The sequence below is a fragment of the Calonectris borealis genome, chromosome 1 (genome assembly GCF_964195595.1).
Source record: "Calonectris borealis chromosome 1, bCalBor7.hap1.2, whole genome shotgun sequence".
In the NCBI taxonomy this organism is placed as follows: domain Eukaryota; kingdom Metazoa; phylum Chordata; class Aves; order Procellariiformes; family Procellariidae; genus Calonectris; species Calonectris borealis.
In genome coordinates, this window is record NC_134312.1 from 89,568,199 (window position 1) to 89,594,474 (window position 26,276).

A 26,276-nucleotide genomic window follows, 5' to 3' on the forward strand; every position below is an offset into this window, starting at 1 on the left:
TAATTTTCAGTAAAGCTGAAAATTTAGATGTTCAGTAGATGTTCAGTAACTCTTGTAGGAAAAGGATCATGCTGTTTGCATACCTATGTGCAGAAGTCCGGGAGTATGAGTTGTGATCACTTCTTTCCCAGCTGCTGGATAAACACTACATAGCATTTGGTTGTGCATATATCTGGACAGTGATGATTTGTACACAAATTCAGCTTTGCTTTTAATCACAGGGAGGCTGTATAGCTGCAAGGATGGCTGAGGTAGTGCCAATGACTTCATTACTCACCTCTTGAGACAGGTTTGAATACACAATCGGGTATGAGGAGAGATATTCCTCCCATTTGAGGGAATTGAAGGGGGCAAACTAGAGGTTCCTACTGTAATTCTGAGTCACGGACAAGAAAGAAGCAGGACAGGAAAAGAGCCGAAAGGAGCAAAATAAATCTGAAGGGGCAATGGGAGTAAACAGCGAAAGGATATGGGAATACAAATTAAGGAAGGGATATAATGAAACTAGGTAAAATAAGGTTCTCGTAAATGGAAGTAACTGGTCTGGAACACTGTGCAGGTGTGTTTGAAAAATTAATTTTAGTTTAAGTTCAGTAACTCTGCCAGATTTGTGAAGCGAATGTAGTGCAGTTTTATAAGAACTTGAACTTGTGCTTGCCCTCTGAGTAAACCAAAATGTGCTGAGCTCTAGTTGGCTATGTTTTGCATTAAAACAAACAAAAACTGCCTGTTGTACCTAATTTTGTAATTGTCAACTGTTCACAAACAGTGCTGCCCAGAATTACGACATTCCCCTAGCTTGAGATAGGAGAAAGAAGTTTTTGTCTTTAGGGCTATGCTTCTTCATATTCCCCAGAGTTCTTGCTTAACCGAAAGATAAGAAATGTGGGTTGCTTTTAAGGAGAGCTGAGTTTTATTGTATGACTCCAGACTCTATAGAAAGAATACTGCCTATTCAAGGTGGTGCCAATAAACATATGGCTTGTAGCCTTTCTAACTCTGAAGGATTTTATCACCTTTTTTTTCCTTAGCTGTGTTAGTTAATTAGCAGAAACTCAGTGTTCGTGCTACTTCCTGGACTTCTCTGCTGTTCTGTTGTCTCTGCCCAATACAATGATAAATAATTTTTAGTGTTTTCCTTGCTATTTTTGATGCTTTGATTTCTGTTCGGGAAAGCCCCCAAATCGCGAGTTCCAAAAGTTCCCCAAACAATATGGTAAACTTTACTAAAATAAGGATTCTGTAGATAGACTGCCACACAACTAAAACGACCATGGAAACCTTTCCTTCCCGGTTCCTCCAGTTGAATACGTGAAGATAAAAGTACTGCTGACATAGATTATCTTACTGCTTTCTGTTTGCTGGCAAGTAACTGGAAGACTGTTGGTGCCTCATGTCATAGAACAAACTACTGTTTCTTTTGGAGTTGTAATATTTTTGATACGCCATCTCAATTTATTAGAAAAAGTACTTGATTTAAGTGTTGGAGGTAATTAGAAAAGTTATGCTATTAAACTGTTAAAGGGTATGTGGTCAGGCATAAGTAAAACAAGACAAAATAAAACAAGAGCTGAATTCATGCAAGCATAAGATGTAGGTGGCCTCTGGGAAAGGATTCTTGACTTTAGTATTGTGATACTATTTTTAGGAAACTGCTTAGATTTTAAGAACAAAAATGTGCAGCAGGTGTAGTAAAGTATTAAAAGGTGAGCATTTAGTGTTAGTATGTGGAAAATTCTGTGCCAATGTAATACTGAGTTATATACTTAAAAAGACTAGGATATACTGCAAAAACCATGGTCTTAATATTGTCCTCAACACTCATCCACCAACATATTGAGGTTTTAACAGCCTGTGAATCTGAAGAACTGCATAACTTGTAGAGGAAATAAAAATGCATAATTTTTTCATGGTGCTCTTATTGTGATTGGTGATACAGATTTAAATTGCATGCATTTAATGACTGCAAATTAGACTTTGAACTTGAATTGAATTCTTTTCATTGTTGTCTTCTGCAACGAGGTGATTCCATCCACATCCTCATGAAGGAGTTGGGAAGGCTGTGTCCTGCTCCACAAGACTGTTAACATGGCTGAAATTCTTTTTATGCTTGGATTTGAAATAGTCTTCCAAAAAGTTTTAAATCTAAATTTTGCAGCAGAGTGTTGGGACATAACAAACAAAAGTGATACCACTTAGTGTATCTTAATTTTGGTGGAGTGCCATTTACAATTTTTCTTTTATAGGGTCAGCTTGACTTTCTTATTTTTGGTTTGGTGTTTTTTTTTCTTTTTTTCCAACCCAAGTACAAGCTGAGGAAAGACATTTAAAAGTATATTTGTCTTAGTTATATGAAGTGCAGTATTTGTGAAGTGTTGACTTTTGAGATACCTTAATTTAAATACATGGCAGAAACTGACTAATAATTTAAAAAAATACTCTTCTTAAATTCATTTTAATTTGTTAGTGAAACAAAATTTGTTGCTTTTATACCTGCTTGTTGCAAGCTGTGTGGATGTGTTCTTAACTGCTTAAAATGACAATTGAAATGTTTAAGTGGGGATGAAGCCATCGGTCTTTTTAGTGCTTTTGTAGTGTTTAGGGTATTCATGCAGCTGTATAGATGATTGATCCAGTGCCCTTGTGCGTAAGTATGCTTCAGGTGGTTCTTTGTGGTTATAGTGCCCCAGGCTGTTTTCTTCTCTTTGTTGCCGCTTCACTGGGTCATTTTCTTTCACCAGGATCTGAAGACATGGAAAAGCCTCAAATAATTTTTCTTACAGTTCTTCTATTGTTGCCATGGATGCTGGTTCCTCACAGCCTGCAAATGGAGGGAGAGAGGGCATGGTCTTGCAGCGTTCTGCTGGTGGCCGGTTTGGTCCCCCCACAGTCTCCCAGGGCCCTGGAAGGTGTCGCCGAGCCCCATCTGCACTGGGGCTCGGGGTGCCGACCCAAGGCAAGAATTGCACTGGATCCCTTGGTCCTGCATGCGCCACTGTTTTCATGTCCAGCGTGGCTGATCAGAGCAGATACCAGTTCAGGGTCTGTTTGTGTTGCCGGGTCTCAGCTCAGTTCAGCGCTCCTGAACCATTTTGCTTCAACTGTGATTCAGACTCTGAGCACTGGATAAAAGAGTTTTATTCTATGCAGCTCCGGTCTCAAGGTAAGAAGAGGTTGCATACTCTAGGCCCATCTTACAAGTTGTCCATCACAATCTCACATAGTACTGAAAGCTGTTTCCAGACCATCTTGTAAGGAACAAGAGACCAAAGCAATATTAAGGTGTATTTCTCAGGAGTACTGGCCCTGTACTGAGACACACACCCCTGCTGCCCCCAAGCTCAGCCCAAGGAGGAGACAGCTCTGCCCAGCTGTGGAGGACCCAGTAATAAAGCACATCTGTCATTACCTTAAGATATTTCTTCAGGGATTGTGTCAGTCCCAGTGCTTTCAGAGCCTGTCTCTGCCTGCTTCTCGTGGGCCACCCCCTGTGGTATGAGTAGGAAGCAGAGCAGATGACTGCTTTGAGGAAAACATGGGAGGGAAATAAGCCACCTACATCTTAGCTACTCAAGAGGTCTGGGTCGGAAGAGCAGACTGTAGACCTGTTCAGCAGCAAAAGTTAGGATAAGAGCCTCACTACCTCCCAGCTTCCATGGCATTTTCAAGGCAGAGAGGAATACCAGTGAGACTGCTGTATTTGCTAGTATTTGAAACCAGCCACGTACAAATGCTTAATGTGGCCTTGTCTCTTTTGAAGAAACTTCTCGGCTGAGATACTGGGCAGTGACTCAGTTGTTTTAAGCTTGTTTTTCTGTCTCTCCTAATTTAAGATTTGCCTGGAGAGGATGGGCCTTCATGGAGAAATAGATGTTGCCTTTTAAAGGTGTGTTTTACTCCGGGTGGAATTCCCTTGAGATGACATAAAGGAACTGTAACTATGGTTGGTCATGCACCCGGAGGCAGGCAGCCCACTTCTAACCTGGGCTGCCTTTGCTGACATCGAAGCTTTCAGAGATGGAGCCTGTGGCCCAGGGGTGTGTAGCTGTTTTGGAAGCAAGCTTTTCCTGACTGTAAGTGCCCGGAGTAATGTATAATTGAGATAGCTAAGCTTGTCTTCTTCCTGTTCATTCTCCTCCATCCTGAAAGCCAAGCTCCTTGCCACATCTAACTTAGCATCTGTACTTTTCTTCTCCGAAGTGGGTCTCCTTGTAAGCATATAATGGAAATTAGATCATTAAATTGTATTTTAAGAAGTTTTCCCGGTATTAAGTCAGTTTGAAATATTTCACATTAACATTTTCCTCTCCAGTTTTGATTTAGAAGGTAAGAAATACTATACTGGATCAGGTCAGTAGTTCGTGTAGCCAAATATGTGGTCTTCAACAGTGGCAGTGACATTGCTATTTAGGGAGAACATGCGAGCATGGCCACTCTATGACTTACTGTCCTCCTGCTGTTCTAGCATCCAGTCATCAGACTGGCAGCATTAGAGGCTGCATCCTTGTCTGTTCCCTTTAGTATCTGCTCACTATCCTGAGGTAACAGATTCCCAAAGTTCCTTGCCAGCAATATTGATCTTATCTACTGCCATCAGGTTTTTGTAAGCTTTGGATATATTACACCCTCCCATCCCTCATCATCTTGCATCCAAATTGAAGAGCCCCAGCTTCTTCAGTCTTTTCTCCCAAGGCAGCTGCTCTGTCTCTTAATCCTTTAATTGTCCTTTTCTGTACCTTTTTGAATTCTGCTCTGCCCTGCTTATATGCCATTCTTATATTCACATCTCGGTTCTTAAGATTGCAGTGCACTAAGTCTTTACATAGCAGCAAAATTACTTTCTGCCTTATTCTCAGTTCCTTCCTGTTGATGTCCAACATCTAGATGACATTTTCAGTGTATGTTGCACACTGAGCCAGTAATTTCAGAGGACTCTCAACGATGACTCCAAGATCACTTTTTTGAATTGTAAATTCAGCTATAAATTCAGCATGGAAGCACAACTTAATTTTTTTTTTCCCATAGGTATTGTCTTAGATCTGTATGCATTGAAGCTCATTTACCACTCTTTGCTTATTCAGTTTAGTGGGGTCCTTCCAGAGTTCATAGTCATTGCCGTTGCAGCTGGCTGACCTGAAAAAGCTTAGCTTTATCTGCAGACTTGGAGAATTTCACTGTGTACTTCTATCCATGTCACTGAAGATGTTGAATAGAATGAGTCTTAGCAATGCTGCCAGGTCAGCTCCACTATTGACTCTTCTCCATAGTGGAAAGTTGACTATTAAGTCTTACCCTTGCTTCCTAGTCTTTATCCAGCTTTCTACCCATAAATGGACCTTTCCTCTATAACCAGGCAACTTGACTTCTTGCCATAGACTGTTAAAGAAGCAGCCTGGGCTTTTTGAAAGTCCAAGTATGTGTTTTCCTTGGATCCCTTTTACCTGTTTGCTTGGAGTGCCAGCAGGGTTTCTCTTTGCCAAAGCCATATTCAACTTATCCCAGCAGGTTGCTTGCTATGCCCTTGTATTTGCAGTCTTGCCATGAATGGAGCTCACATTTACCAGTCTGTAGCTCTTAAGATTCCCATTGGAGTCTTTTTTTGGAGAGCCCACCAGGCCAATTATTGAAGAACTTGAAAGAAACCTACAAGTAATGAGAAGTTTCTCTCCTGTCTCAGTATGCCCAAAGGCACAGGTTTGGACAGTGTGAAGTGAAAACTCAATTATAACTAGAGCAGTCCTGCAGACTTTAACTGTACTGTGTTACATGGCATCTTAGGCCCAAATTAGGTACATGGCTTCAGGTAAATGGGTATATGACTTATAGTTCTATTAAGTTAATACTGCATAAATTTTTTAAAAAACAAAAAAACCCACAACAAACTGCGAATGCTGATCTGCTCCTAGCACTTGGGTTAAAGGTAAGTCTGTTCTGATAGTGGCAGTTACCTGTGTTAAGGCTGACAAACCTCTTACCCCTTGCTGCTTTTTCTTTTGAGTACAGATTTACATTAGTTTTCCTAGTGGGAAGGCTGATTTCATTTTCCTCCCTGACCCTGACCTGTTCAGTCCCTGATGCTAGTTTCTTCCACAGCTGTGCTGTGAACCCAATAGGTGAGATGATCCAGAATTGCGAGTGTATGTTTTTTTAATAAAAAAACATAGTTTGGTTTGCTTCCCAGATTACTTCATTGATGTTTATAGCATAGCCACACAAACAGTTTCATCAGCGTGATTTAGTGCGTGATGAATTATGGTAGTAGGGAGAGGAATAAGCTGCCGCGGTGTGTGGGAGACTTCTTAATGTGACTTAGCTACCAGAGAAAAGCAACATGCAACTACACAATCAACTGTATGTAAAACCAGAAAGTTAGGAGTCCTAGCTGTATTTTTCATATAAAAATTACTTTTCAGTTGTGGCTAGTGTGATGTTACTTGCATGAAGCTCACTGCTGCCTTTTTTGGTGCAGTGTCATCGTTTAAGTGGAAATATGTAATATGCAGTAAATGTTGACTTGTGGCCATAGGGTATAATAATAGAATATTGAACTCCTTGTAGCATTGCTTTGATCTAGGGAGACTTGTGTTGGTGACAGTAAGTCACTATTGAATCCTGATAGGAAATATGGAAGATAGCCAATTGCTTTTCTGCTTGAATTAACCTTTATGTTACATTCGGATTGTCCCTGTTGATGCTAAAACAGAAACAGTGGAAAGTAAAAGAACGTGTGCTTGTAAAACTGAAGTACATTGAACCACCGTGTGACTACATACTTGCAAGGGATGTTCTAGTGCTGAAGCAGAGCCACCACGTTGGAGATGGGAATGATGGCTGTAAAACCCTGGAGCTCAACTTGGCTGTTGGAACCTTACAAGCATCTGTATATTAAACAATTCTTGTCGTAACGGAAAAATCCAGTTAAATGTTTTGTTTCTCATAATCAGACTGGCTTAGGGTGTTTTTTTGAAAGATGGATTGTCTGAGTTAATATTTTGTGTTGAACGTGGCTACAGGTTTTTCTCTTAATGTGAGTGTATTTTGCAGACTATGCTGCATTGTTCTGTCCTGTGTGGTTTCTGTGGGGACTTCTTGATCTGATGGAGCAAATGGTAGGAGGATGGATTGTGAAATTGAAAGGAGTAACTTACAACTATTAAAAACCAGTGCGTATATAATTTATTTCTTGTGTTTAAAACCACTGAAGTGGTATTCTCAGGATGCCTTTTTTTAATTGTGTGGAAACAGGTGAATGATAACCCTTTTAGTTCTGGTGACTGATGTTTTACCTAGTGATGTTTCTTAGGTTAGTGTGAAGACCTAAGATGCTTTATGTTTTTGTTCACAGTCAGTTTGCAAAGCCTATAATCAGGCAGCATGTTATTATCTTAGCTGTAGATCTTTCTGTTTTAATATATCAAGGAAATAATGAACTTCTTGGTTTAAGAAATGACAGTATAGTTAATTTGACAGTGCTCTCTTGTTGCATAAGGAACTTTCTGCTTCCAAGTCTTAAAGGCCACAGGTCCTTGTAATGACCAAGAGCATTTTCTCCTCGGGATATGATTTTTAATGCTGTAATAAAATGCCCTGGCTTTCCACTCTTGAGGCATAATTTTGTGTCTAGATTCTTTAGTGATGAAGAGACTTTCTGAAGTACTTGGAATTATGGAAGAAACCAATTTGTATTCATCCTGTACAAATATGATGCCTCCTGTCTATTTCTTCATTTGATTCTAACTTTCTGAGGAATAATTGTGCTGCCTTGGCAAATGAGCTAAGAGTAGAGGTAGATGAAGAATCCATCACTGGGATAGATGGCAATCAATCATTAAAATAAAAGACCTGTCTTTGAGTAATTTCAGTATTGCCATAGTCTTTGGTGTTGGAAAGGGGATGAATTGGAGTTTGAATATTTCCCAACCATCTAATTTTGATGAACCCATACATTAACCCCTCTGATGACGAGCAATATATATATAAAAATATCAAAACGTTTTCTTTTCCTTCATTTGTGATGCAGGCAGCATGCATTACTTTCAGATATCTGCCGTATCAGCTGTCAGACTCTTTGGATGTGACAAACTGAAAGGGGCAATAATTGGATTAAAAAGTAGATCGTATTTTCAGGTCGTCTTATAGAGGAAATAAGTCTTTTGGAAAAAATTATCACTAATTCCAAAACTGTGTACCAACTCAATTACATGTCACTGTTTCAAAGAAAATACTGGAAAAAAAGCTGTTTCTCCTTAATTGCATGCTGAATTGTAGTGCTGTTTGATTTATCAAGGATCTAAAGTGAAATATTAGATGTTTTTTTATATGCAAGTGTAAAGGAAAACAGAATCCCGGGTTCATTTCTTGGCAGATAAAGGACAATTACTGATTTGATTGTTAGAAAAACATGTTTATTCAGAATGAATGTTTTTACTAAAGGAAGAAAAAAGAGTATATTTTGTAATAACTTTATCTAAACTGAAACATGAGCAATTTTTTCTGCTTTTTTGTTGGTTTTTGCCATAGCTTTTTAAGATGAGTCTCATCCTGCCTTTGCCGAAATCCTTCTGTGATAAGTTTGATTTATGCATTCATTATCTCTGCTACAGTGGTAGGCTGTAACGTCTTAATATAATTTCACTGTGGGTTTGTGGGTGAGTGACTGCTACTGTGGAAAATAACTTCTATTCAAGACTTTACTTCCTATCTCAGCCAAAATGCAAGCATTCAAGCATATTCTATACGCTCCTTTCCAATCTTGCTTTAGTGAGAATTACTTTCTTCTCAAGTCTGTCAACACTATTTGATCTTTATCTTATGTTATTGTGATCTTCTTCTGTTCCCAAATTCATGCTAAGTGTCTCTGATCTTATTTTATTTAGTCTGTTTAAAGACATCAGTCAATTTTACATTATATTGTTTCTGTCCAATCCCAAGATGAAAGATGAATTTCTGAACAAGGTGAAGACTAATCCTGTGTCGTAAAAATTGCCTGGATGCTGCCTAGTATGCACATGCCTTAGCCATCCTGGACTTCGAACAGAATTGTCACTACTTGCTACTGTAGATGTTGAGATAAAATTTCAGCTTTCTACTAGATAGTCCTGACACTGATATGCTTTAGAGATGTCACTTTTCCTTATGCCTGTTCAGAAATGGTTGGTTGGCTTATTGCATCTAGTATCTTCAGATCTTGGGCTGGGTTTGCAAAGTCAGAAAGGAAAATCCAGAGATACTGCCTCCGGCTTGGGAAGTTCCCAAGCCACCTATAGCTGGGGGCTGGGAGAGTGTGCTGGGATAGCTGTCCCTGCAAGCTCATCCTGTTCTATACTCTTCCTTAAACATTTACTGTTTGCTGCTGTAAGAGATGGGAAAATGGGATAGATGAACCTGTGCTTTCTCTCTATGTGCTTCCTGTATCCTGGTAGATATTTGAGTATCTTTCCTCTATCTGAACCTTTCTAATAAAGGAATTGTATTTTTCAAAGTGCTTTATTTGTTTATATTAGTTACTGTCTTCTGAGCTAGGTAAATAAACCCTTGTCTGCAGAAGAACATTAGTCTGCTCCTCTTGTCTTTACTCTTCTTTGAGGTGAGTGTCTGTATTGTTGCGTTGAAAGTAGCCTCCTTACCTGGACCAAGATAAAGCATTGCCATTATTCTCCAGTAGAGAATCAATAGGCTCCATTATCTCCTTCTAGAAATGGAAATCTGCATGTACCCACAGTCTTGGCTTCATAATGCCTGGTTTATTTTGCTTGAGATTCCTAGGATGAGGGGCATATATAAGAAGAGAAGGAAGAGCTAGCATTTTTGAGACTCAAAGTCTGTTTTCTCTTCACTCAAAGACAATCAAGCTTCTAATTAAGAAAACTTGCTGCACTGCTGGCAGGAAAGCCTCAGGTGCTTTCAAAACCTACATAGATTTGGAACAGCAGCCCTTGAAAAACCTCCACTTCTGGATAGGTATGCAACTTTTGTAGACATACATATAATAATTTCTCAAAATTTGCTCTCATGAGTTTTTAGGCTTATCTTCTGCTTAGTATCACTTATTTTCTGCTTTGTTGTATCTTCAAAAGTGATACTCTTTTTGTCTGGTGTGGAAACTGGCAGAATCTGGGAAAGTCTGTTTTTGCTAGTTATTTTTCTTCTTGCCTGCGTAATTCAGAAGTTTTAGTTTCGCTAAAACAGTGCTGCTCTCCTCTCCCTGTTTCCAGATGCCTGTCTCTATTTTAGGATTTCAAGCTCCAGCAGTCTTCCTTAACAAATAATTACAGGAACAGTTTTGAGAATTTCAGCTATATGTGTAGAGATTGTCCCTGAAAACCTCAGTCTGCTCATGTGCTGGCAGAAGGGAATTGAATCCCCAGATGTCTGGGCTCGTTCTTATGAGGAGAAATATTCCTTTTGTTCATGTCTTTGTGGAGAAAACTGATTCCCATTGTGTAGGATTTTGTTTTAGTAAAATCTGTATATTGCAATAAAATATTTGGAAGCATCTTCTGTAGTTTGAATTACATTATTGTCCTTTCACTGGAGGGGGAAAAAGTCTTATTGAAGTAGGTGTATTGTTTCTGAGAGAGGAAAAACAAACAAACTTATTAATAGGTTTAAAAAGCCTTAGCAGAAAATAATACTTTTAATTAGCTAAAGTATGCATTAAGGCAGGATAGTTACTGTAGAGAATAAATGCCTGTACTGGTGTAATGTAACATGTTTTTTTGTTTGCTTTTTTTTTTTTTTTAAAAAAACCATAGTTGGTTAAAACTATGGTTATTATTCAGTCATTTGACAGTCTGAGCTTGTGTTTTGCTTTGAGAAGGCAGTGGATGTGGTTCCCAGGTGCTATCACTTCAAAGATTCACCCAAGCCTGCAGTTTGACTACTTCAGCTGGCCCTTGACGCAGGCTGTCATCACGAGGAATGGCTCTGGCCTTATTGCCTGCTTCCATCTCCTTCCTCTGCCAGCCCGGGCGCTCGCATTGCTGTGGGGTGAATCAGGGAAGGGAGTTTTGTTCCTCCAGAAGCGGTTCTGATCCAGCTCACTCGCTGATAGCAGCTGCCTGGTACCTGGTACCAGCGCAAAGCGGTGTCAGGGCGCAAGGAGGGATGGGAGGGCAAGGACTGCCCTTCTGAAAGCAGCCTCCTTTGCCGGGTGCAGCTTTGCCATGGCGTTGAGTCAAAGGGTGTGGTTTTATGTTACACTTAGCGTGGCTTATCTGGGAGTACAGGCAGTAAGGAACAGTCTTGTTCTCTGTTCTTCACCTTGTCAGATCGAACAATTGCCTGTCCTCAAGATGAGTTGGTTCGACTTGCTGATTTGAGGCTTGTTTTATTTTGGAGATGAATTCGTTTGTCAGATCAGTAAGCTAAACTGACTCATCCTCAGGCTACAAGATTGCCAGATTTGCCATGGCAGGACCACGAAGGTGGGAAATGTGACCATCCCTTTTGGCAGTAGCCCCCACTTTGATCAAATTATGTGTAATATAGTTTCTCTGGTTACCTTAAATAGTTTTAGAGATGTCCAACACTTAATTCTCTTGCTCTTCTTCTTCTATTGTTTTTATTACTTTAAAAAAAAAAAATCAAGACTTGCCAATGATGAAAAGCTTTGCATCTAGCTTCTAAAATGCTGCCTCATCTGTAATAAGAGCTCCTTCACCAAGATAGCGATTTCTGCTCTGGAGAATATCTACATTACATTGATGGCATGTCTACAGTTTCTTAATGTTAATTGAGATAATGCTCTCCTTGAATTCAAAACCGTCTTTAACCTAAACTGACATGTTCCATTTCTGTGCAGTTCTGTGGTGTAATCTAAAATAGTAACGTGGGATGGACGTGGAGGCTGTGTAGTCTCTTAGAGCTGGTCTGCGTTCTGCAGCATGAACTGGACAGTGCAGAACAACTCGATTTTACTCTCTACAGAATTGGCTGCAATGCCCCTTTCACTCTTAGAATAGCATTCAACCACAGGTCACGGTTCAAGATAGGGATTCAGATTAGCTACTACTTACTTTGCTTTTTGACTTTTTTTTCCACTGTACTTCCCTCCCAAGGTGGATGTTGGTTCTGAACAGCTGGCAATTTTCTTACTCCTCCTCCAGCATTAAAAGATAGGCATCAAATGAATGAAAAGTCATAACTAGCTTCATCAGTCTTTCTCTTTGGATTTTGGCTGCTGTCAGATTCCAGACAATCTGTTTCCCACTGTGATTTCACTTTCTGGGTTGGACTCTGGATCTGTGGTGCTGTTTCCTGGTATTACAGGGAATAGCATGGCAAGCACATACCGTATTCCTGTCCAGTTTTCAGTGAAGTTGGAGAATAAGAAAACATCAAGTCCTAGTAGGGCAGAAACTAATTGTGGGGTACTTGCTAGAAGGGAGAAGCTGCAAAACAAAAAGTAGAGTCCTCCGACATCCTGGAGAGGAGAAAAAATGTATCAGAACCCAGGGCTCTGGCTGGGGGGGAGACCATGGCCCTCTGCACTCCCAGGAAAACTCCGCAGGTTCAAGCAGGTATTACTTTTCATTGCTCCTGGGTTTTCAAGGCCACCTATGTTATTGATAAATACAGAAATTGCTCTTTTTTTAGGCAAAAAAGTTGAGGTTCGAGAATGCAGTGTTGTGATAAAGATTGGATGCTGTGGCAGATAACTGCAGTGGTGTAATGAAAGGAACCCTGCTGAAGAGACTCCAGCAGATGTGGAACTACATGCTTCTTGCCCTGCTCCTTCCTCCACAGCTCCACGGTCTGGCCGGGGTTGCAGAGGCCACAGAGAACTGGCTGGAGGCTCTGGTGGCCCAGGCTGCCTGCGGTGGTGGTGACAGCAAGCTCTTTGTGCACTCGGAGAACTCGGCTGGGGGCTCTCTCTGTCCAGTGTTAATCTGATAATAGTCCTGCTCCAAATTCTCTTCTCTCCTTGAATCTCTGCTCTTGCTTCTGCTTCTCTCTGCTTTTTCTCTTTTTGGTATGGTTCTGATGTTCTTGGTTTTTTTTTTTTTTGTTTGGGGTATTTTGGTTTTTTCCCCTGCCTCTTTGCTGTTCCTTACCTTCACTTTTTTTTCTTCTTTTTTTAGCCTGTTTCCTTTTAGGTCTTTTCTTTCTTCATTCCTTCCTTCCTTCCTTCTCAAATAACTGTGGCAGCTGCCTGAAACAGCTGGCCATTATACAGTTTCCTCTGTGGGCTGTACTGTCTCAGCCTAGGTCTGTCTTGTCTGCTCTTTAGGCTGGGCTGCAGGCACGCCGGGGTAGGAGCTGTCTCTTATTCCTGGTGCTGTGCCTAGCACGCTGGGGTCCTATTCACACTTGATACTTAGGCACTGCTGTAACAAACACAATTGAAAGATTTCTTTCTTAAACCCCAGTAGAAGAATGGAGACTTCCTCTAAGATATATTAAGATGTTCTTAATTCGTGCAAGTGTGCAGTAGGGAGGATCTTGGCAGCTTGCAGCTACTGCAGGTGGCTATGCTGTGGGTTTTGCTTAATGGTAGAGTCTTGTGCATTAGAAACCTCTTAGTGGACTCAGAGAGATAACGAAAAGGAAAAAAGTGATGATCTTTGTTCTCAGGGATCAGAGATGTACTTGGCTAGGTGACATATGTACATTTAACTGGATTAAAAAACGATAACAAATGCAGTTAAAACTGAGCCAGGGAAGCCTCCAGCAAGTAGACAGCCTCCTACTTAAGTGGTTTACAAGAAGCTACTTTAGTGAAAGGTTTACAGGTCATACCAGATATTTTGATGGGAAGATTGTAGGCCTGCTAGGAATTCCCCAAATGTGCTGTTTATCATTTGTTAGTCTTCGAGGGGAGGGAGATTTGGAGTCTCTGACAGTGCTCTTAAAGTAGGCATGCCAGTAGGTGCTCAATGATGGATTCACTATATCAGCCTTGCTAGAAGACACCGATAGACTCGTTGAGGGTCAGCTGTTGAATGGCACGAACAAGTGGGTACATACGATCTGTTTGTAACTTGGGGTTCTCCGGTGCCCTGTCAGGGCTCAGTTACAGGGGTTTTATAAGTTATTACGTGTCAGCTGAACCGCTATAGTTGTCTTTGGCAAATGTTTGCTAAATCATGTTCCCTGATGACGTAAGAGGGAGGAACAACTAAAGGAAACTTCAAATAAGAAATCCTAGTACTGTATAGGCTGAATTTCTCAGCTAGCAATTAACTCAGAGCTATATAGCAAAGGGGGATACTGTTGAGGCCACAGCCTCATGTTAAAACAATGTTGTCATACTGTTTCCACTCACTCCCTATCTCTGTCCTTGTCTCTTGTGCTGCGTTTAATCTGTAAGCTCTTTGGGGCAGGAATGACCTGACCTGAGATTATAAAAACAAATGCTGTTATGATCGCTTCAGTACTTGCTTCCTAATCTGTGGAATCTAAAGTTGATTTATATAGCTAAATAACTTTCGTGGAGTGGGTTCGTCTGCATGTTGTGTATGTGTGAGGTGGGTGAGGAGAGAGGAGAACAGAAAGAGTGCCCACTAAAAATAACTTGTTAACGAAACTGCTTATGAAACCCCACTGGCAGCCAGTGTTTAGATTACCTTAATTGTATGTTTCTGTTTGGTTCCCCCCCCCCCGCCCCCCCCCCCCCAAAGCAGAAAGTTAAGTATAAGCATCCTGGTGGATATTTTGTTTAGTTGCAGAAAAAAGTCTTTTAATGCTGCTCCCTAAGATAATAAGGCAGGGTTTTCCCTCCATACCAGTGCTAACTGCAGCTTGAGAAAGCTCTCTTGCTTAGAAATGTGTTGGTCCATGTTTGCCATGACAGAAAGAGACTTGAAGCAAGCTATGTGTTACTGAGAGAGGTGGTTAAGCCAAGCCTTAGATGTGCCTCAGAAAGGTGTGGGCACCACCTTACACAGTGGTAGGAAGGCAGGCTTTAGTAAGATGAATCTTTTCTTCAGATGCTGCAAGTAAACATCCCTTTTGGATTCAGCTGCTTGGTTTATAAGTCAGTGGTATGATAACCTGCTGGGATTTTGTGGTGGCAGATTTAAACAGCTGGCTGTTGGAATTCCATCTGCTACAATTGGATCTGGAGGAGGTCATCTGATGGCCAACATGATAGGCATCCGGGCTAGATCAACAGGGCTCTTCCCATCCTTTTTCCTCTTGTGTTTTTGTTTTGTTTTTTAAATTGTTCAGACTCAAGCTTATGCTGGGGTAGACTAGCACAACTGCATGGTCAATGTTATGTTGTGCTGTGCTTGCTTTGGCTTCCTTAGTTACAATCTAAAAATGTAGAAAATGAATGTCTTAGAGCTTCATGTGACCTTGTAGTGGACATTTTAGCAAGCCTATCATGTGAATGTTCTGGGACCTGCGAAGTACCCTGTTCATTTTTTAAAGGTTTGTTTACAGTATTTAGCATTAAGCTTTCAAAGAGAGTGAATTGAATGCCCCCTCCAAAAAAACTCTGATTACCTCTAAAGAGAGACTTAAAGATCCAATGGCATTTGGAATAACTGAACTGAGATGCAGTAAATCCATATGCTGTTCCTTTACTTAAATTTTAGGGTTTTTTCCCCAACAGATAAATAATAGGAAAAAAAAAATGTCCCTGCATCTTGATGTAATTTTAATAAAAAAATTATTAAATCAAATATAGGCATATGAGTCACATCATTACCTGTCACACTTTCTTGGAAATATGTTTAGTTTCTCTTTCCGTGTGACATACTGATCTCAAAAAGGCATGAAGACAGAGGTCAGTTGAGTTACACGCTATTTCATTTTTATAATAAAGTTATATTGCCTGTCTGAGCTGTTACTGCTTATTTTGTAATGATGGTATAGTTTGATTTACAATAGCAGTGATTGACTTCTGTCTAGTGTTTACTTTTTACTCCATTTTCCCGTTGTCTCCTGCGTAAACTTAGCACTTAGTACTTTAAATTTGTATTGCCATTTTAGAAGCTATTGAGCAAAATGTAGAGATACCAGTTTTTTGGGGTTACAGATTTTGCCTCCTGGAAGGTTTTGAAATTGATTGACATCTAAAAAGCATTACTATCGGTTGGTGCAAGTGGAATGAATATTTTCTTTTTTTCTTCCTTCCTTTGTGTCCAGCTAGAGCCAAAGGCAACCTCGATTTCAGGGTGGAGTGTTTTATAAAGCTTTTTACCTTAGTGGTCTTTGGCTTGGCAGTTGTTGCTGAAATTTGTCCTGATTATTTGTCTCTGTATTGAACCAAAGTGAATTGAGACATAATTAACCGTGACTATCATTTGATCATTAACAATAAAGCCAAAGAATGACTGTTTCATCTTTTCATAATTTATCACTTTACTATGTTTTTGTTTAAATTGAATGCAGATTTTGACTGTTGTGGAAAGCAACATATTTGGTGTTGAGCTATGACACCATTGCATTAGTGCTGGATAGAAAAAAATGGTTTATTTAGGTATTGAACCTTTCTGACTTCTTAAGACCCAGAGAGTCATTATGTTCATCCTGTGCAGGCTTTCTTATTTCAAGCCTAGCAGTTGTGGTTCAGCTATATTGTATGCTTTAGAAAAGATTCCAATCTAAAATAAAAATCTGTGTTGCAAAAATCACCTTAACTTTCAGAGTTTTTTTAAAAAAAAAAAAATTTCCTTATTAATTTTGTCCACCCACAATTCTGTCCCAAACTTTTGCAATTTCTATTTCTAGTCATTATGTGCAATATCTTCTCCACCTGCGGATCAGACCCCTCTCTGAAATGTCTGTTCCTTAGATGGGTAGCTTTTAGATATAATCCTCCCGCTTTCTCTCTTTGTCTTAAATTGTTTGAGCTCTTAAAGTCTCACTCAGAGTAATGTATTCTTCTGACCTTATAATGTCTGTGGCTTCTTTGTGAATCTCTAGTGTTTTAAATAATCACTCCTGAATTTTAGCTATCAGGAGGGAGCACACTGTTCCAAGTAGCTGTTGCATGGATGCCAAATAGGAAAGAGAACCTTTTTTTTTTTTTTTTTTTTTTTTCCCCCCCTTCCTGGCTGATGTTCCCCTGCTTATACATCTAAGGATTGCTTTAGGTCTCAGTAGGAATGTTGTGCTTAGGCACTTCTGTCTGTGCCAGGATGCCTTGCAAGTCAGAGTTGATGACTCCACTCTTTGGGTGGGTTTACTTGGTTTGGCTGTATGGCCTGTCACCTTGGGTCCTGGATCCCTCCATTTAATTTGTGCCTGGGTTACAAAGGGAGACCAGCTGCTTTTTCATTGATCTCTATCCTGTGCATAACTCTCTAAATTTTGTGTCTGAGAACATCATAGCTTTTCTTCCAGGTTGTTGATAAAAGCAGTAAGTGTGAGGCCAAAAATTAATGCTGGGGCCTCCTACTATATTTTATTATATCATAGTTAAGTTGAATCTTACGGGCTAGCGTATTATAATTTGATTAGTAATCATGTTTCTTTCTGTACATGTGTTTCTTCATTAATTTGGGTTGTGATAGCAAGTCAGAAACCCTACAGAAGTCACAGTGGTTTTGCATCAATGCTTTTTTCCCCCCTTCTCTTTTCCAAATGAACCTGTAATGTCATTAACAATATGGAGTCCAACAATCCAGTCTCTATAAACCACCCTACTGCCTCTTTATTCATTATCAAAGTAGCTGATATGGTACTTAATTTGAAATTGTTGTCAGATTTACAGGATCATATGGATCATCCCATCCACCTTTGAAGTTCTCAGAGTGTTCTGATTTCTTTTAAAAATCAGCATCACTTCTCAGACTTTTAGCTAGCTCTTCCAAAATCCTTGGATGCAAATCGTGAGATTCTTCTGATCTTAAGTAACGTCTGAAGGCCGCTCTTTTATTGCGGTATTCAGTTACAGTCAAGAAGTCAGATGACATTTCCTGTGCTAAAACAAGTGTGTGTGTGTGTATTTAGTGAATGCTTCTGCCTTCTCTGGGTGATGATTGGCACACTTACAGGTTTTTGTTAAATGCTTGACCTGAGCTATTTTTGAAATTTCAAGGACTCCCTTTGTTTGGGGTTAATTTGAAAACCAAAACAGATTTATTTTGTTAGAGTCCTCTCTTCGATTCCCTGAGTTTTTCTGATTTGGTCCTTGAATGTTCATTTCTATCTTCCACTGTCTCCCACTAGGTAATGTTCATGCAGTTCACTGATAAGAAAGGAAGCTGTCTAGTAAAACAGTTCGTAAATACCATTTTTATACTTTCTCCCCTGTACTGGCTCAGAATTATTAGCTTTTTGTGAAGTTAACCTTTTAAAAAATGTAGTAGGGAAAATAATTAAAAAAAGGTCATCTAGCACTGTGATTTCGACTGCTGACAGTGTATTACCTCAAGCATATGTTGCTCACACTGAAGAGACTCAGAGCAGCTGATGACTTCCTCCTTCCTTCATGTGCCATGAACAAATATCTAAGAAGCCAGGTGTTTTATTTCATAGACTAATCTGATGGTCAGCATCAGATCCTAGCAGATAACTTTTCTTGTGCTTTCTATTAAAACATTTGTTTCACAAAGTACTCAGATCTTTTGACCTTCTCAATTATCAATGACTGAAAAAAGCCAATGCAGTTCTGAAAGATTTCCATCCCCTTCTGGGCACTTGTTTCTCTACAGATAGTTGGGTCAGCTGCTGGTTGTAACCTATTCAAATTGGCAGGGGCTAGATTCAGGAGTGTAGGGTTTCCATGGAAGTGACTTATTGGCTGTATTGAACATTAAGCAAATTAAGATGAAAGAGTGCGGAGAAGCCTTAGACTTGGGAAGGGGAGAAGCAGTCAATATTAACTTAATATTGAGCCATATCTTAATAGGGAGGTGACAGTGAGAATTAAAACAGATCAATGAAGATATTTGAATTAAGTGGAGTCAGACAGCTACATGACCTTAGACATTGTAGAGAGTGTCTTGTAGGTCTGTGAGGTTTTCGTTTAGGACTTAAAAACAACCTAAGTAACATCTAATGGGAGGACCTGTGCACATGTCAGCAAGGAGGAGTGTAGCAGTTGGAGGAGGGAAGCAAGAGAAGATAGGTAAAGCCAAAAGAAAGAGGAAAAGGGGGAGTTTGTAGATAGTGCAAAGGATTGAGGTTGCATTTGAAGTAGGAAGAAAGCAGATGTAAACATCCTACTAATTCATTGTTTCTTCCCTTAAACTTCAAAGCATAAAAGAGGAGGAAGAGGGTGTATATGTAGTTGAAAGAAAAAAAAATCATAGATCTCTGACATATGTGCATTAACATGCGTTTGTACTGCTCAGTCAGAAGCTAAACAGCTGAAGGGATGTAGGGCAGACGTAATTTTGGACTTTCTCCAGGCCCATTCAGTAGAAGGCGTGGGGGGAGTTCTGATTAATAGTAAAGGACATCTTCCATGGTCTCTGAGGGCTGAAGTGAGTTTTATTGACTGACAGCTACGTTTAGGTACTGGCAAAAAGTATACGTACAGTGCTTGTAGAATGGTCAGATTTGAGCTAGTGGTAGGAATCTGCAGCTGGTGGGGTATTTATGTGACAAAATGCTTGTCCAGTAGCAGAATCCCTTGTCTCACCTGGGTAAACATCTGCCACCATTTTTTTTGGGATGTAGGCCTCTTGTTCCCAAACCATATGAATATTTCATTAAAATAATACCGATCCATATTCATTTTGGTTTAATTTGTGAATTGTATAAGCAAAAGACAGAGTTGAATATATTCAGCTTTTTTTTGAGTGTACAAAATTGAATTAATACTCAGCTTGAAAGGGTAAGTGGCCATTGGCATTAGGTAAAATGGTGACATGAGCCATTCTAAAGTTATACCAAGATAGTGGAAAATAGAGTTAGAGCTTGCACTGCTGCTCTAATAAACTGTAGTCCTGTAAGTGGAATATGTTCTTTTCCTCCCACAAACTGGTGAGTATTCTCTGCTTTCAAACTACTGACTTCACCTAATGCTCGTGATTTGGCCCATATGGTCATCATGTGCTAAAGGTGGAAAGTGAGCTGGAATTAAAATGTCTGGATTTTGTTTTCAGTTGCACATCAGACTTCTGGAATAACCTCATCATCAAAAAACACCCCCCAAATACCACATTATGGATGTTAAACACCAAGACAGTGTGGGGAAGTGCTTTAAGGCTTTGCATTAAACGTGCTAAGTGCAAATACAAGTGTATTACAGAGTGATAGCTATTTATTTTTACTTGTGCTTCTGTCCTGGATGTTAAAAAGTTGGTTTGCCTAGCTGGTGGTTGTACAGTCACATGAATCTGCTTTTTTGTTACAGTAAAGCTAGGTCATATTGCCATTGGCACTGGAAAGCTTCTTTTGGATAAATACTAGTGACTCTTCTGATGTGTGAGCTGTGCCGTAAAAGCTGTTTAGTATTTTCATGTTTGGTCCTTCCTTCTTTCCTTAGTTTTTCAATTTAATGTTTTAGTTCTATTGTAGACCTACGATCGAAGGTGTCGAGAGTATTGTGTTTGACAGTGCCTGCTTATCCGGTGGGGCCACTAAGTCTGACAGTCCGAAACAAAGTAAAGGTGAAAGGGATGAGGTGAAAACTGTCTAGGCTTTTCATTAAGGCTTGCTGTGGTATGATGCTTCTTGGTGTTTGCTGTTAGGAGTCTCAATTTGGAGGTAGTGACGATTGCTGGAAAAGGGTGTTTGCTCTCTGCTATCTTTTCTCACGCTGAGGTTAAAACCGGTATTTCCCAAAGGTGTTTAGTGAACTTCTTTATGTGCTGTTTGGCTGGCAAGTCAACTGTTGCTGTCCAGACAATAAAAACTGGGATAACCATTCTGAACTCTGTATGGTCTTCTGAACAGTACATACATCTATGTAGTGGAACGAGTGGCAAAACAGGCTTGGGGCCCCTGGATGCTGCTGGTGATACAAATATGTATTATTTCTATACTTTGAAACGCATTGAGATGTTTTACTCTTCGATATCAAAGCTATCACAGATGCAAGGTGAATTTTACACCTGCAGTCCCTCAGATTCAACTATTCTGTAATGAAACTCTTAACAGACTTAATTTTTGAAAGCTTAGGAGTCCTTATGGTGTCTTTTGTGGATGGGTTTGCAAAAGCCGTTGTTTATTGAAAGAAGGAAACTGGGAGGAACATCTAGGAGGCTTAATGCTCTGTGAATTTCGGTAAAGAAACAAAGTAATTCTTGGTGTAGCTGATTAAAGTGTCAGTGCTTACACTTTTAAGCACTGAAGGTTTTAGCACATTTAGCTGTTTTTCCATGGACTTAAAGGAAAGTGTGTAAAGCTGACTGGCTTCTCATTTGAACTCTGGAGAAGTTGGCCAGGTCGCTGCAGCGCCACGTTGGGAAGAACCTACCTGATGTGGCCTGAAATTCAGGGTTTGGTCTTGCAGTTGAGGAGATCCCCAAGTGGATTGCAGCTCTGAAGAGTGTCCTTTGAGCAGATCTCTTGATATCAAGTACTTAAAATCTCAACCAGTATTGCTGGGGACAAGGGGTTTTTTACCTCTTAAGACTTCAGTAGTCTGGATTTTGGGAGGGCAGGGAATGAACCTCATTAACAGTAATCTTGATACTCTGGCCTTGTGACCAAGGCCAAAAAAACACAACCCCAAAAAAGCAGGGAAGTAGGGGATTACCTTTTAAATAGTGAGGATTGTTGTAATAAAGCAGATGTCACCTATTTATATGTGCTGACTTAGAATGCTAATCATAGAATAGTCGGGCAAATAAATGCAGGGCTGCTATCAGAATTACACTTTCAACTTGTTTACCAAAAAAAGGGTTTCCTTCTTTTCCTGGCTTCCTTCCATTTATTTCTTATAGTTATCAAAGAGGAGGGTGAATTTTTCCATACAGCTTTAGTCTGCTTCCACTTATGCTTTTCTCTCCCCCTCTGAACAGACATTTATCTCTCCATGTTTCCTTTTTTTTATTGTTGTTGTTTCTCTGTTTTCTCTTCAAATGTGTAAAGCTGCATCTCACCTTCTCGTGAATATTTCGGGGAAGGACTATACCTGCTGTGTATTGCTTGGCAAGTAATTGGCACCCTGTGCACTAATGTGCTTTATTTTTAATTTGTTCATTTGTTTCATGGAGTAGTTGGATGCATAAAAGCAAACAATTTGTAAGAATCTAAAAGGTAACATAAGAGATGAGTAACAGTTAATGTGGATTTTTCAGGAGCAAATTATGCCAAGCCAACCTACTTTTCTTCTGGATATTACAGGTACAGAAGGAGTAGTAGTGGATGTGTGTATCTTGACTCTGAAGTTTTCAAACTAATTTTCTCATGAGAGGCCTAGGAAAACAATGGACTACTGGAAATCCCCTGAAAGGCATACAAAATGGTTTAGTTATTTTGTTTGAGCATAACAAGAGGTTCAAGATAAAATTAGGATGAGATGTTTAATGGGTTTTTGCAGAGTCCTTAAGGAGTCTCAGGATTCACTGGTTTTCACCAAGTTGTTAGATAAACTTCACATAGCATCGTGAAATGGATCTCCTTCTGGTGGTGACTCTGTGCTTGAAGGATGTGACAAGCTCGCAAAAGAGCATTAAGTAACCTTGGATGCAGTTCAGTCGGGACAAATGCAAAATATTAGGCTTTGGTAAGAGCAATCAGGTCTGTAAGTGGAAAGTGGACGAGGATTGGACAGGCGGCAGCTCTGCAGAGGAGAGTTTGGTACACAAATTGATCATGAGTCAACCAGGTTGCAGCATTGCACAAGCTGCAAACATTGTGCCGGGCTGTACAAACAAGTGTGTTGTAAATCAGACACGAGAAGTCACCAGCAGTCAGGTAGAGCTGAGGTAAGCTTCCTCTGCAGGGTCTAATTTTGGGTACCGTTCTTGAGAGATTTTTAGCAGTGAGGGGAGAGGTCTCCCATAGAGAAGTAACTTCTCCATCACGGTAACTTTCTTTGCAACAGCCTTTCACGTGTTTGATGGGGGGAGAGTGGGTGGAAAGAGGGAAGGGGGGAGCTGCACCATTTTCCGTGCCTTCTGGGAGCGGAACCAGGGAGCGATTCACCTAAACTGCACTAAAGGTGGTCTGAGCTACCTGTTAGAAAAATCTTTGTAAATGCATGAGTAGTAAAGGACTGGAAGAGACTCCCTGGGGAAGCTGTGGAAGGAAACTTTCTCAATACGTAGATGTGATGGGCATCTCATGAGTGCAGTTTCTGTAGCGTTGGGGAGTGCAGGACCAGTGCAGCATCCACCGTGATCTTGCATCCTGAGCGCACGTCCCTGTCTGCGTTCTGGTTCGTGTCAAGATGCGAGCTAAGTACGTGCTGTTGTCATCCTTCTCCCCCTTCCTCCCCCTGCCCCAGCAAGTGCCCCCCTTCTTTGTGAGGAAGTCCAGGCATGGAAGAAGGGAGGAGCAGGACTGTGCCATACGATGCAGCCTAGGTTTCACTTCAGGTGCACACAGCCGGCTTTGACAAAGGTTTTGCTTCCTAGTGCATGCAAACTGAAGCTTTACGTGCAGGTGAGTTTGTAACAAAGTCTGTCAGTGCTTCTGGTTTTTGTTGCCAGATGTATGCCTGTAAAGGACAGAGTGCTGCTCTGCAGGTTATACTGACAGTTTGGTTTCTTCAGTTACAGGAAAATATGGGGAAATGCGTCATTTTGGTAATACAAACAATACCGTTTAATACCACTTATGTTAATCAGATGTAGAAATAAGTACTTGTCTTGCTCATACATCACATTTTATTGCTGAGCTATTTGCTCCTGGAAAGGGAATATTTTTGTTAGCAATAATCTAGATGAAAAATTGTCACCACTTAATATATTTCAGTAAAAAATACTCTCAGTGTTTTCTTCGCATTTTGTCAGGGTTTTTTATTTTTCTCTATAATAATGAAATACACATGGTAATTTAAATCTTTTATTTTACCCTCTTCTGTTTCAGTCTTGTTGGTCATCTTGTTTACGCATGAATTTTGATTATTTGTGTATCTCTTGCTTCCCAGGAGACAAAGATGGCAGCAAAGTGACTACAGTAGTGGCAACTCCTGGACAAGGTCCGGACCGACCACAAGAAGTTAGCTACACAGACACCAAGGTGATCGGAAATGGATCTTTTGGTGTTGTGTATCAAGCCAAACTCTGTGATTCAGGAGAGCTTGTGGCCATTAAGAAAGTCCTGCAGGATAAAAGATTTAAGGTGAGCCTGTGCATAAGTTCAGAATATTTTCATGAATGTTTTCTCATTTTCCATGTCTTTGATGGCAATGTTTTTGATTTTTCTTTTTAAATTTATTTTCATTGGAGCACATAAATGCACATAAAAATTTCCAAGACTAAAGATTAAACAGATGGTTTATGATAAAGGGATGTAGTTTAACTTGAAAATCAGTGAGTCACTGTTGTTATGATTATTTGGATTAGTGCAAAACAGGAAGCTAAAAATCCTGATTTGATGTTGTGGTGCTGTTTCCAGGCCGCAGAGTAGATTTTTCAGACAATGAGCTGGGGAAAGAAGTGAAAAGCTTGTCATATGCTTACTTTTTTCTAGCATAGACTCTTCTCTAGTCATTAGTAATTAAGCTGCTGGAAGGAACAGAAGCCTTTGGGCTTTGTTCTTGGTTGTTGCACCTACAAAGTGGAAGGCTGTATTTGAGTAATTCAGAAAGTCCCCAGGCCAAGACAGATAACAAATACTGAGCCCAGTTTGGACTGAAGGCGAGTTACTTCCTTCCATTACCTGATTTATAAATGTGATCTATTCTGGTGGTTTTAATAGACTAGTGATACTTTATTCTAAGTATTTGGAAGTAGCCTTCCAAAAAGCTGTATCTTTAACTGGTGATATTTAAACCAAATAAAAGTTAAGGACCATCAGCAACCTCGTCACTGCTGTTAGTCCTCTGCTTGGTACTTGGTGTGCTTGACTGCTTTCCCTTGTGGTCAAGTGGCCTGCAGCTAAACTTGTGCAAGCAGTGAATGATAGCAAAGGTACTGGTTTTAGCATCTGAAATCAATGGTGTGGGTTTTAGCATCTGAAGGCCACAGCTTTCATGACTATAGAAGCATAAGGACAATATATAGAGAAGGTGCCATGGGTAATCTTGATGGCATGGTCTAGACACAAAAACTTCTGAGCTTAAAAATAGTTGAAGCGTATTTAAGGAAAATCAGCAATTTGAAACTTCTTTTTTACAATTTGATACTTACTGTTAGTTTTAGAGATACTTCTAAAGGCTATTGGATGACATTTTTATCGTTTTCCTTCTGTTTTCTCTTTTTTTCAGTAAGACTTCATGCACAGCTAGCTTCACTGGTAATGTTTGTCATTTGTGTCCTGTTTTGGTAGCAAAACCATTCTTTTAGTGTGTTTTGAAGTAACTAGTGTATGCCTTTTCCTTGAGTCTTGAAATTGATGCTGTCATCACCACAGGTATCAGTATATCACAGATGCGTTAGATGAAGAATGGAAAAGGAAAGATATGTTTAAATTAATGTAATCGTGCAGCATTGTTTAATTTCTGATTGAGAAAGGTGTGTAAACTTCCTACATTGTTCTTACATCTGAGTTATTTCTGGACTGTATTATGTGTTGAAGGCAATTAGTACTGGAGGAGCATGCAATATGATGTAAAAGTGGATTATTTTAGAGGAATGGAAGAGGTAGAGAAATAACAGAAGCTCTAAACCTAGTCATGCTTAAAAGAGCTTTCTGATCTCTTCCCATTGCATAGTTTCAGGGGGAAGGCCAGGACATTTCCCTTACCATGTCATGCTTGGTGGATGTCAACTAGTGCTTTGGACCAAAATCTTTGATTCCTTCACTCTCATGACTTTGAGGTTGTGTAGGGTGTCAAAATGAAAACTCGGCTGAGCATTTTAGTTCCTGCCCATCAGATACTGATAGTTTGTGACGTCTTAATATTTTTTCTATAAATCTGTATTGTGCATCTAGAGTAAAGTGTAGATCTTTGTTTTTCTTTCAGTAGTTGATTCAGTGGCATTTTGTTATCTGACTATATAACTCTTTATTTCAGAGTGTTTCTTTAAGTGATTAAAAAAAACATGACATCTTTTGAATATTAGCCCTCTTTTTGTTTAAGGGAAAAACTCCAAATGCTAAAAAGCTAAGTAGGATGTTTCCAGTTTGGTCTCTGAACTAATTGTCCATGTATGATGACATAAACTGAGAACATCCAGTACCTGGAGGCTTTAATACCCCTAAACTAGGTGGAATTAATGGTAAGTGCATGTGTAGATTTACAAATAGATAACATTAATTTAAATTTTTTTTTTAACTTCATAATTTGCATGGGTCACATCTGCAGTGGTACTTAT

The 26,276-nt window shown here is 39.8% G+C and overlaps 1 protein-coding gene across 4 annotated transcripts in view; it reads left to right on the forward strand.

Annotated features, from left to right (window-relative positions):
* Window positions 1-26,276, forward strand: part of GSK3B (glycogen synthase kinase 3 beta) — a 151,810-nt gene that overhangs the window by 34,456 nt on the left and 91,078 nt on the right. For all 4 annotated transcript variants that reach the window (XR_012676275.1, XM_075166488.1, XM_075166473.1 and 1 more), the window contains exon 2: window positions 23,945-24,138. Coding sequence is in view for 3 of the 4 variants with exons in the window: in XM_075166488.1 (XP_075022589.1) it covers window positions 23,945-24,138 (194 nt within the window). In the remaining variant the exon portion in view is untranslated. The remainder of the gene's footprint in view (window positions 1-23,944; window positions 24,139-26,276) is intronic.